General features: G+C 45.7%; 1 protein-coding gene across 1 annotated transcript; it reads right to left on the bottom strand.

The window, feature by feature from the left end:
• Nucleotides 1-7,983: 7,983 nt before the first annotated feature.
• Nucleotides 7,984-12,021, bottom strand: LOC142591605 (uncharacterized). Its single transcript, XM_075703908.1, has 4 exons — nt 11,407-12,021; nt 10,492-10,821; nt 9,354-9,762; nt 7,984-8,435 (listed from the first exon to the last, which is right to left on the bottom strand). Exons 1-4 carry the CDS (start codon nt 12,019-12,021, stop codon nt 7,984-7,986), a joined length of 1,806 nt encoding a protein of 601 aa, XP_075560023.1.
• Nucleotides 12,022-12,306: the final 285 nt, after the last annotated feature.

Raw genomic sequence — 12,306 nt, forward strand, 5'->3', positions numbered from 1 at the left:
AGTGGTCCACTGGTGTTGTTTTCTGTAGTGCCACAAGGGATGTATGAAAACTTTTTGTGTCTTCATGTAGAAATAACCATACTTGCATCACAAAGCGCAGTAGCTGCCGAGCTAGACTATGCTGAGGAGCTTTTGAAGTTGTTTGTTAGAGGCGTTGCAGAAATATATGGGCAGCACCGTGTATACCATAATGTACATGGGCTACTATGCCACCTTGCAGATGACGCAAGACATTTGGGGCCACTGGACTCATGGAGTGCATTTCCCTTTGAGAGCCGCATGGGCGCCATCAAGAAGCTTCTGAGAAAGCCGCAGCACCCATTGGAGCAACTGTCAAACAGAATTGCTGAAGCAAAGAAGCTTCAGTACAGAAAAAGAGTGACTGTAAGCAGTTCCCCTCTGCTCACTGCACAACATCAAGATGGGCCTCTTGCGCCTCTTTGCCAAGGGTCACAGTTCAAAAAAGTGACGTTTCCAGAAGGAATTGTCTTAGACACTAGTAGGAGGAATAACTGCTGCAAGCTCCTTGATGGAAGTGTAGTTGTGGTGGAGAACTTTGCCCATAATGCACAAGGTATGCCATACATAATTGGAAGGAAGTTCCTGAAGAAAGATGACGTATATTTGACACCCTGTCCCTCATGAGCACTGGGAATATTAATTGTGTCCAAGCCTTCTTTGCTGTGGTGTTCGCCTCTGACATGGGTCTCAGAAAAATGCACGCGAGTTCCATTATAAAAAAAGCTGGTTGTATTTCCTCTTGTGCATCTGAAGATGTAAATGATGAAGAAACTCCTTTATGTAGAATTGTACAATACGTATATTGTTTTTCTTTAAGGTGATCAATATGCAGTCGTCAAGTTTCCAGAGGAAGGCAACTCTGTGGCTCTTGTACATACCAAGTGGTTGCATGGTGATGTCTGCTTGTGGCCACAGGATTCCAAGAATGTTTCGTATTTAGCAAAATGTGGAGCCTCTCCATCCTCCAACTGGCAAGTCGTGCCATGTGTGCCCATAGACACATTCAGTAAGTTTTATATTTCTCTTCTAATTCTTTTGTAGCATGTCTCATAACATAGTAACCATGTTCATGTTGGCAATGTACTTGAACTTGCATTGTGCGCATACATCTCTGAACTAAAAAGTAACTTTAGAAAGATTTTCTTTGGTGGCACAACTGTAGTTTTTACATGCTTACTTGCTCACAATCACTTTTTCATTCAGAAATGAAAGCTCATATGCACACTGGCGCAACAATTTGTTTAAGGTTACATGGTAACTCTAGATCTCCTAACGTTATTAGAAAACTTATCTAAAATTACATTCAGTTGAATAATTGGGGCAATGCTTGAATTTATGCTCATTATTATTTTTCACTTTCCGTAGGAACAATGATGCAGCGCGACAAAAGCTCAAGCAAGCTGAAGATGGGTCATACTTGGGGAGTGAAGTAGACCTGGGACGGGGCAAAAGAAAAAAGCAACGAAGAGCCCTTAGCTCAAGTCCGGAAATTGTGCAGCGACTACCACTTCCACCGCCCTCTATGATGAAAAGTATGTTTACTATTTGTTTTTCACACTAGCAAGCTTTCTTCACTATATTCTTTGTATTAATTTTTCTATGCCACATAATTTTTCCCAGTAATATACAAAGTAGGCCTGCACCTTTAAAGAAAACACATGTGGGTTTCCCTGGCAGGTGGGCACTGACCTGCCATTTTGCAAATTCACCTCTACATTGTAAATTTTTATACAGCTCTGTAAAACGAATTTCTCTGCTTTCACTAGAAACTGGCGACATCTGAGCTTTGAAATCACATTGCATGTGGTTGGTACACTAAGGAATTGTAGCCTGTTTCTCTAATCCTTTCAATGTCATTTTTTAATTTTAGAAGCACAGAAGAGGGATGGGAGACGTATTCACAAGCAGTCATCACATGCATCAACATATAGGGCTAATGATCCCATGTTTGCAGTAAGTCTGTGCCTTTTGATAATATAATGAATGCATGTTTAGAATGCTGTCATTGCAAAAAATTGAATATTGAGAAGGAACTGCTCCAAGTTGATGTCTGGCAATGGCACAATAATCTTTAAAAATCTACCTGTAGCATAGCATGTTATCGAAAAACAGTCAGCATAGGATGGAGCACATAGATAATTGACAGGGCTTGTTTTCACAACTTATTTATTTATTTATTTATTTACCCTCAGGGCCTTTCGGCATTAGAGAGGGGAGTGGGTTATACAACAAATAAGAAGAAAATAAATCATGAGCATATACATAATATTTGCTAATTATACAATGTTAGCTGAAAGTATGATAAATGCAGTAATAGAACATGACATATAAAAGTAACATTAAACATGAAAAAGGAAAACACCAGGAGCAGTTCGTACAAATGTTTGCTATTGTACATTGTTAGCTAGTGCTTTTCGAAAATGATCATTGTTATGAATGGAAACAATGTCAGTAGGAAGATCATTCCAATCTTTCGACGTACGTGGCAAAAATGAATGTAAAAAGTGCGTCGTGTTACATGTACCAATTCTAACTTTATGATGATGATCAGTACGGTGAGATAAGTAACATGGTAGCGACATGAATTTTGGATGAAGTGTAGGGTGGTGATACAGCTTATGAAAAAATGAAAGGCGGGAAATTTTTCGACGTGTTGCTAGCGGTTGAAGACCCAGATTCGATTTCATTGAAGAAACGCTTGCACCACGGTAGTAATTACAAAGAATAAAACGAGTGGCGTTGTTTTGGATGAGTTCAAGGGAATGTATTAGGTTTTCGTGGTAAGGGTCCCATATAGCTGCAGCGTATTCTAATTTTGGCCGTAACAGGGTTTTATAAAGTAGTAATTTTAAAGGAGAGGGAGCATGAGAAAAGTTACGGCGTAAGTATCCCATCAAGCGGTTAGCTTGATTAGTTATGTATTCGACGTGATGATTCCATGTTAATTTAGATGTTATATGTAGGCCTAAGTACTTATATGAGGTAGTAGATTCTAAAGCAACGTTATTCAAGTAGTACACAGGCAGATTATCGTTAGATCGGGATACTCACAGAAATTTGCATTTGTTATTGTTGAGTTCCATTCGCCACAATCGGCACCATTTGCTGACGTTATTGAGATCGGCCTGAAGCAGGGAGATGTCGTGTTCGTTAATTATTTTTCTGAGGATTACACAGTCGTCTGCAAATAAATGTACGTCAGAGGTTATTGCTGAAGGTAAGTCATTAATGTAGATAAGGAATAATAGAGGTCCCAGGACGGAACCTTGGGGCACACCTGACTGAACGTCGCTATGAGGTGAGTCATGGCCATTAGCTGTTACGAACTGAGAACGGTTAGCGAGAAATGACTCAATCCATTTGAGAACGTTATGATCGAGGTTTAATTTGCTTAGTTTATAAAGTAAAAGTAAGTAAAGTAAAGACATACTTTGTCAAAGGCTTTCGAAAAATCTAAAAAGATGCAATCGGCAAGAGAAGAACAGTCAAGTATTTGGTGTAGTTTGTGAGTAAATGTTAATAATTGTGATTCACATGAGAATGATTTTCGGAAACCATGTTGTGATGACGAAAAAAATGAATTAGATTCAAGAAAATCCGCAATTTTAGTAAAAATAATGTGTTCTAGCAGTTTGCAGCAGGTACTGGTTAATGATATCGGGCGATAATTTGTAGGTGATGTTTTGCTGCCAGATTTGTGCAAAGGAATAATTTTTCCTATTTTCCATTCTGATGGAACAGTACATGTGTTGAGTGATTGTTGAAATATTTTGGTTAGTATAATGGAACTATAAGTGCAGGTGTTTTTCAGAAATTTAGCACTGATGTTATCAAAGCCGGATGACGAATCCATCTTCAATGAATCTATTAGTCGAATAACTCCGGGAACTTCAACAGTCACTGGAGGCATAGTTAAGAAGTTATAGTCATTCAAGATAGGTAGTTCAATATCAACTGTGCACGAGAAATTTTTAACAAAGTTATTATTCAGGAGAGTTGCGCATAGGTTTTTCGGAACAGGGTTACCAGAGCAAGTGTTAAGAGTGATAGAATCATCGGAAGGTGGATGTATGACGCGCCAAAATTTTTTTACGTTAGTTATCAGCATAGATGGTAATGTGGTTGATAAGAATGTTTCTTTAGCGCATTTTAGTGCGGCTACATAGGTGTTAGATGCTAATGTGTAGGCTTTCCAACGTGAGTCAGTGGGTGATTGCTTCGCGGAACGATACAGTCGTATTTTTTTGTTGGATAGTCGTTTTAAATGATTATTGTACCAAGGCGCGCGCGGGTTGCATGTTATAGTACGGGTTGGGATGTGTTTATTGATTAAGCGATTTACCTCTGCCGAAAACATGTTCCAGTTTGACTGCACACTACGATTTTCAAAATCACTCATGAATATGTTAAGAAATAGACTGAGTTCATTATTTATTGCTTCTAAGTTAGCTCTCTTATAGTCTCTAATTATTTTTTTTTAGTCTTCGGAAGTTTCACAAACGCAGTATTAAAGTGAATATTTAGTAATAAGTGGTCACTGATACCCGGTAAGTAATGAATGGTAGGGGCATAATCGGGACGATTGGTTAGGATCAAATCAAGAATGTTTGCGGAAGTGGATGTTGATCTCGTGGCTTGTGTGACTAATTGAGTTAATGAAAATGTAGTACAAATACCCAAGAAATCTTTTGAATGAGAAGAAGAAGATAAGTTAGGTATATCACTGTTCCAAACTATATTAGGAAAATTAAAGTCACCAAATAAGAAAAGAGGTGTAGAAGGAAACTTTGTCGTAATGGTACTAATTATATCATGCAATTCATTGGTAAATGCGGGAGACGAGGAAGGTGGACGATAGCAAACGCCTAAAATTACCTTTTGATGGTTCACAGTTGCTGTAGCCCACACTGATTCTAGATTGGTGCTGATGTGAATGGGTGATGATGGGATGCGTTTCGAAAGGGCAGGAAGTACGCCGCCACCACGGCGCTCTGTTCGGTCACAGCGGTATATCGTGAATTGTTTGCTATCATGAAACAGTTCTGAGTCTTGAATGTCATTCGAGAGCCACGTTTCAGTTAAAGCTATTGTATGGGCTGAACACGTGCCAATGGCGGATGATAATGAGTCACGGTTTTTCAGAACACTTCTGATGTCAGTATAAAGGATGCTGACTTGATTATTTTGCGCATGCCCACTGCCCCTCACGTGTCCCTAAGTAGGAACATGTTGCGAGGCAGCTGAAACATGGTTTAGGCCGAAGTTGCGTCTTGGCATCTCCTGAATACTATTCGAGTTAGAATGGTACATGTAGCATTTGTTGTTTAGTAGCAGTTTCTTGTGGCTGAGTTTAAACTGTGGCAAGTCTGGTTGCGATTTCGCAAACTCAATTAGTTTTTTACGGGCAAGTCGAGTTGCGGGTGAGAAGTCCTCATTAACTGCAATGTTACTAAATCTTAACTGCGCGCGTGATGAAAGTACCGATTCTTTCGCTTTGTAGTTAGTAAATTTAGCAATTATCGGGCGACATTTGCTAGCTTGGTAAGTGCCGAGCCGGTGGGCTCGCTGAATTGAACTGCTGGGAAAAGATCCAAGAGCAGCGTTAAGTACTGAGGTTAGTTTTTCTTCTGTCTGTTGCCAGGTTTCTTTCGAGTCGGGTAGGCCATGAAATATTAAATTATCGCGACGAGACCTGTCCTCCAGATCATCCAGACGCGATAATAAGGAGCTGTTCTGAGCAGCGAGGCTATCTACGTTGTCTTGCATGCGTGTTAGGTTAGTGTCGAAACGGTCTAGGGATTTTGATTTTTCTTCTAAATCGTCAAGCCTTTTCTTGATACCTGCTAGCTCAGTTTGTATGTTTTTCTGTCCGTTTTTAATGGCTTTGACATCTGAAACAAGCTCGGTTTGATACTTCGAAGACTGTAGTGAACGAGAGTGTACGTCCTTAAGCAGTTTAAACATGATCTTCATTTGGTCTGCGGGATCATCTGGTAAATCATCCAGTTCAGATAAGGCGACAGTATGTGTGTTAGGTCCAGGGTTAGATTCAATGTCTCCAGCGCATCACAATAAAATCGCCATTGCGTAGCACTCGAGCAACGACTCGCACAACACCCGTGGGCACGGGAAGACAATCAGGCAGAGTTCATCAGTTTTTTTAGTGTATGGTAAGAACCGTGTACGCACCTGCATCGCAAAAACGTGCCGATTAAGCACAACGCTGCCAACGCTGGTCCCGTGCCCACTGAAGAGCGTGCCAGAGTGCCAGCTGTTTAAATTCGCAGGCAGAAGTGATGACGTTGACGATGGCGCTGGGTAGACTGGCGGGAGCTGTGCGACGGAAGTTGAATCCAGAAATGGATCATCGGGGTAGGAGCCATGGTTGTACTCGAAGCTCGGCAACGGTGAGGTAGGGCTGGTCCAGGATTCGGGAGCTGACGAGAGCCAAGCAAGGGCTAGCGATAACACCGCCTGCATCGCAAAAACGTGCCGATTAAGCACAACGCTGCCAACGCTGGTCCCGTGCCCACTGAAGAGCGTGCCAGAGTGCCAGCTGTTTAAATTCGCAGGCAGAAGTGATGACGTTGACGATGGCGCTGGGTAGACTGGCGGGAGCTGTGCGGCGGAAGTTGAATCCAGAAATGGATCATCGGGGTAGGAGCCATGGTTGTACTCGAAACTCGGCAACGGTGAGGTAGGGCTGGTCCATGATTCGGGAGCTGACGAGAGCCAAGCAAGGGCTAGCGATAACACCGCCTGCATCGCAAAAACGTGCCGATTAAGCACAACGCTGCCAACGCTGGTCCCGTGCCCACTGAAGAGCGTGCCAGAGTGCCAGCTGTTTAAATTCGCAGGCAGAAGTGATGACGTTGACGATGGCGCTGGGTAGACTGGCGGGAGCTGTGCGACGGAAGTTGAATCCAGAAATGGATCATTGGGGTAGGAGCCATGGTTGTACTCGAAGCTCGGCAACGGTGAGGTAGGGCTGGTCCAGGATTCGGGAGCTGACGAGAGCCAAGCAAGGGCTAGCGATAACACCGCCTGCATCGCAAAAACGTGCCGATTAAGCACAACGCTCACAACGCTGGTCCCGTGCCCACAATGGCTTGTACCTGAAGCTGTTGCAAAAGTGGAACATAAAGCAGTTTCTAATGGCATTTTAACGGCTGTGCATTTTGATGTACAAAGTAAAATTGAGACAAGATTGACTGAGGATTGTCAACCAGTGTCTTATTTCTGTACAATGACTTTTTTGGTTTACAAGAGCCCTTTGCTTTGGCACTTCCAGTTTCTTTGGAACACTAAAACCTATAAGTCGGTTTTAGAGACAACCCGTCATGGTAGCTCAGTGGCTGTAGCATTGTGCTGCTCAGCACGAGGTCACAGGTTTCACCTTGGCTTCGGTGGCTTTCTGGTGCATCATAAGAGCACCATGTTGTCAACATTAACTTGGAATCCCTCGCTATGGTGTGCTCCAAAACCACGTCACAGATGTGGCATGCAAAACCCCAGTTACATTTTTTTAGTCTTAGGCATGAGCTCTTGTACTTTGTGTATTTTGTTGGTGATGGTCGAATAAGTTATCTTTACTGATTTTCCTTATGATTTGCTTGCTACATTATTTGATGCTTGTCAGCCATTCACATGAGTCGGTGTGTTTCCTCTCCTTTGTTTAGGTGTCAAGGCACAGTGCAATGTGCACAAATGTGTGCTAGCGAGATGTAGCATAGCCATGGCGTGCTCGCAATAACGTCAGACCAGTGAAGCCTCAGCGTAGTCAGTAGAACAAAATGAACGTTTATTCAAAGGTGTAGAGCGTATATATAAGTAGCCGAGTGGCAGGAAGATAGAAAGGAGCAAGTGTTAGTAGAGATAGTCCGAACCCGAAGGATCGCCAGATGAGGCGATAAAAGGTGCGCGCACTTCGAAAATGCGTTAAGTTGCAACATTCCTTCCTCCTCAGAAATGAAAGCGTTGCACTGGCTTGCGTTCTCTCGTTGAGCATCTCAGAGTTTGTTGGGCGACACCTGTATGCAACGGGGCCACTGGAATATCTGGTGCCGCAAAGTCTGGAGAACGGGTGCCATTTGGAATGCGCCGAGCGGTTATGCCTTCATCCGGATTCACCGTTTCTGGATGCTGTAGTTGTGTTGCTTGGTCCGGCTCACTGCGATGTGTGGTGGTTGTAGTTACTGTCGGTTTGACGCCTGGTACTTCCTGTCGAGGGCGGACCTGGTCCACGTGCCGCTGGATGACTCCGTCTGATGTTTCCACGGTCACCATTCTCGCTCCCGACGTCGCCTTCACATGACCGGGCGTCCACTTGCTCCCCACACCGTAATTGCGGGTATACACTTCACTTGCAGGTAGCGGCAGCCAGTCATCTTGGTCCTCTTTTGGCCCTGCAAGTGCTGGAGGAAAGCATGTGTCCAAGCGTGAGCGTATTTGATAGCCCAAAAGGAGCTCTCCTGGGGATTTACCCGATTTTCGCGGAGTCCTCCGGTAGTTAAATAGCAACCGTACTAGGTTCTCTTCCAGTTTTCCTTTCGTCATTTTTCGAAGACCATCTTTTATCGTTCGCACTGCCCTTTCCGCCGCACCATTAGACTGGGGATGGTATGGAGCGCATCGAAGGTGCACAATGTTGTTGTTTGCCACGAACAACGCGAAGTCTTGACTGGCAAATGGGGTCCCGTTGTCAGAAACGATCGTGCGCGGTATTCCAAACCTGCTGAAAATGCCACGCAGACAGTCAACGGTAGTCTGCGTTGAGGCATGTGACAAAGGTATTGCTTCGAGCCATTTGGTGTGTGCGTCGACTACTACGAGTATCATTTTTCCGCAGATCGGACCCGCGTAGTCAATGTGAATACGGGACCACCTTTCGCCTGTTTCAGGCCAGTTAACGACGGGAGCTGCAGTTGGCATCGGCAGATTTTGCACACAGTACTGGCATTGTGCAGACACGTCTTCAATATTTTTGTCGAGGCCTGGCCACCAGAACAAAGAACGAGCGACAGATTTCATTGCCGGTGAACCCTGGTGCGTTTCATGTAGAAGATGCAGCACTCGCTCCCTAGCTTCGGTCGGTATTATGACCCTATTACCCCAGTACACCAGTTCATGTGCTACGGATAATTCGAGCTTGCGGTCAAAAAACGGCAGTACGGCCCGGGCCATTCCGTTTGCGTTTCTGGGCCACCCATGTAATATGTACCGTTTGACCTCGACCAGGACAGGGTCAAAAGCCGTTAATGCTTTCAGCTCACGCGTTGTTATGGTGCCATTGTTCAGCTGGTTTAGCGACAGCACATATTCGGGCGGCTCACCGTCATCGTCAGATTCCGAAGATCTTTGCGGAAGTCGGCTGAGGGCGTCAGCGTTCAGCATCTGTCGTCCTGGTGCATACTGTAGCCGGTAGCGGTAGGCCCCCAGGTGGAGTGCCCAACGTTGTATCCGTGCGGCGGCCATTGTGGGCGTCTGCTTGTCCGATTTCAGCAGGCCCAACAATGGCTGGTGGTCAGTCACTAAGGTAAATTCCCGACCTAGAAGGTAGTCGCGGAATTTCGTGACGCCGAATACCAGTGCCAGTGCCTCTCGCTCGAGCTGCGAATAGTTGCGCTCCGCCTGCGTTAATGTTCGCGAGCGGAACCCAATGGGCCTGTGAACGTTACCGGTCGTGTGAAACAAGACAGCTCCCACACCGTACGGAGACGCGTCACACTCAAGTTTGAGTTCCTTCGAAGGGTCGAAATGAACTAGAACCTTGGCTGTTTTAAGGCTTTGCTTGGCAAGATCAAACGCGTGCTCTTGCGGCTGTTTCCATTGCCAGCGTGCGTTCTTTTCAAGCAGTTGATACAATGGGCCAAGTGTGGTTGACATGTTCGGCAGAAACCGCGCGTAAAAAGTAATCATACCCAAGAATGAACGAAGCTCACTGACATTACAGGGGCTCGGTGCCTTCATGATAGCGTCAAGGTTTTTTTCTGTCGGATGAAGCCCATCACGATCGATCCGATGGCCTAGATAAGTTACTGCTGGGCTGCGCAAGTTGCATTTATCGAACCTTAGCTTTACACCGCGCTCTCGGAAGCGCTGTAAGACGTTTTTCAGCCTTTCGCCGCCGTCACTCGCTTTTTCGGAAATGAGCACATCGTCAAGATAAGCCTGTGCTCCTGGAAGGCCAGCCAACACCTCATCCATTTTCCTTTGGAATATTGCGGGCGCTGAGGCTATACCGAAAGGAAGTCGATTGTAGCAAAAGAGCCCTTTTGGCGTATTAATGACGCAAACTTTCTTCGCGTTATCGTTTAGCGCCACATGATTGTATGCATCCCGTAAATCCAAAGTGCTGAAATAGTCCCCATCGTGTAATCGGGCAAACATATCCTCAATGATTGGCAATGGGTATTGCTCAGTTGCACACGCTGGATTTACTGTGGCCTTGAAATCGCCGCAGATTCTTACTGCGCCGTCTTTCTTAAGCACTACGACTATGGGCGTTGCCCATTCAGAGTGTGCCACCGGCGACAGCACGCCCACAGAAACTAAACGGTCTAGCTCGAGTGACACTCGCTCGCGTAGCGCGTATGGAATGGGTCTGGCCTTGCAGAACTTGGGTACGGCGCCTTCCTTCATGTGCAGGCTGGCTGGAGGACCCTTGATTAGGCCCAGTTCCTCGGAGAACACGTCGTTGTAGTCATTGAATATGCTGTTCACGCTGGATTCGCTCGAGTCATTTGTTGCCGCCGAGTTCTCTACAAAACTAGCCACTGGAGCACCTGCGCTGTTCAGCCGCTGGATTAAATCGCGACCGCAGAGGCTTGGTCCCGCACAGTCCAAGACTGTCAGCGCACACTCCACTGTCACCCCTTTATGACAAACCTGGAGCGCAAGCTCCCCAAGTACTGGAAGGCGTCCTGTGTAGCAAGATAAATTGAGACTGGACGGTTTCAGTTTCGGCCATTGCTCACGGTGCTTATAATATAGTTCACGCGGGATGACACAAACGGGCGACCCGGTATCAACTTCCATGCTCAGCTGCACACCGCACCAATCAAACGTTCGGCGGATCGGCGGTTCCAGACAGCTTTTTCGTTGGGATACCAAAGTCCAAATGTGGGTGGCTTCGGATTCCTTGTCGGCTGAGGCTTCCGTCCCCAAGAGGGTGTTAGTTTGGGCTGTCCTTGCCGTGCCTTGTTCTCTAGCCCCGCGACTTCGACATTTCCTTGCAAGGTGACCACGTCGTCCACAGCGGTAACAGCGAGCGTTAGACCAGGAGCAACACGCGTCATTATGTTTTGTACTACCGCACCTTGCGCATTCTTGACGTGTGGCAGCCCTCCTCTCATCCACTAGAGTTTCTTTCCGATACGCCTGTACTTTTAACACGGGTGTCGTTGCCGGTCCGATCATCTCTTTTACATCACTACCCGCAGCCTCAGCTGCGAGGGCCATCGCTTCAGCGTCTTGTAGCGTTAATTCTCGCTGTGCCAGTAGCTGCTTCTGCAGGGCACCTGACCGTATTCCACAAACAATGCGATCTCGAAGCATGCGATCCAAAGCACTGCCAAAATTGCAATTGTCAGCTATTCGGCGAATGTCTACCAGGAATTCATTAACAGGCTCGCCCTCCGCTTGACAACGACTGAAGAACTTGTAGCTTTCGGTGATTTCGTGTCTTTTGGGACTGTAGTGCTCACTCAAAACTTCGACGACTTCTTCATACGTCAATGCATTTGGCTTGCGTGGAGCCACCTTCCCTGCCAGCACTTGGATCGTATGCGTATTTAACGCAGCAACAAGCAATGCTCTTTTCTTAGTCGAGTCTTCAATCGCATTCGCTTCGAAGTATGCTTCTACTTTAATAAGGTACGGCTTCCACTTATCTTTGCCTTCTTCGAAGTCGGGAAGTTGGTGAGCCATGATGACCTTGGTTTCTCGGTTCTGCGTGGGTTCCGGTTCAGCGTCGACTTTCACTGCATGGGCGATGTCCATCTTCGTCGCCACTGTAGCATAGCCATGGCGTGCTCACAATAACGTCAGACCAGTGAAGCCTCAGCGTAGTCAGTAGAACAAAATGAACGTTTATTCAAAGGTGTAGAGCGTATATATAAGTAGCCGAGTGGCAGGAAGATAGAAAGGAGCACCTGTTAGTAGAGATAGTCCGAACCCGAAGGATCGCCAGATGAGGCGATAAAAGGTGCGCGCACTTCGAAAATGCGTTAAGTTGCAACACGAGACTTCAGAATCTGAGGGTGAGGTTGAGTCTGGAGGTGAACA

The sequence above is a fragment of the Dermacentor variabilis genome, chromosome 8, assembly GCF_050947875.1.
Source record: "Dermacentor variabilis isolate Ectoservices chromosome 8, ASM5094787v1, whole genome shotgun sequence".
Classification (NCBI taxonomy): domain Eukaryota; kingdom Metazoa; phylum Arthropoda; class Arachnida; order Ixodida; family Ixodidae; genus Dermacentor; species Dermacentor variabilis.

Excerpts from the sequence above, each read along its gene's own strand:
- LOC142591605 (XM_075703908.1), bottom strand. The coding sequence starts at position 12,021 with ATGGACATCGCCCATGCAGTGAAAGTCGACGCTGAACCGGAACCCACG. Across the intron at positions 10,822-11,406 it reads CAACGACACCCGTGTTAAAA|CGGCTGAACAGCGCAGGTGC; the intron begins GTACAGGCGTAT and ends GATTTAATCCAG. Across the intron at positions 9,763-10,491 it reads TGCTTAAGAAAGACGGCGCA|GAACTCAAACTTGAGTGTGA; the intron begins GTAAGAATCTGC and ends GACCCTTCGAAG.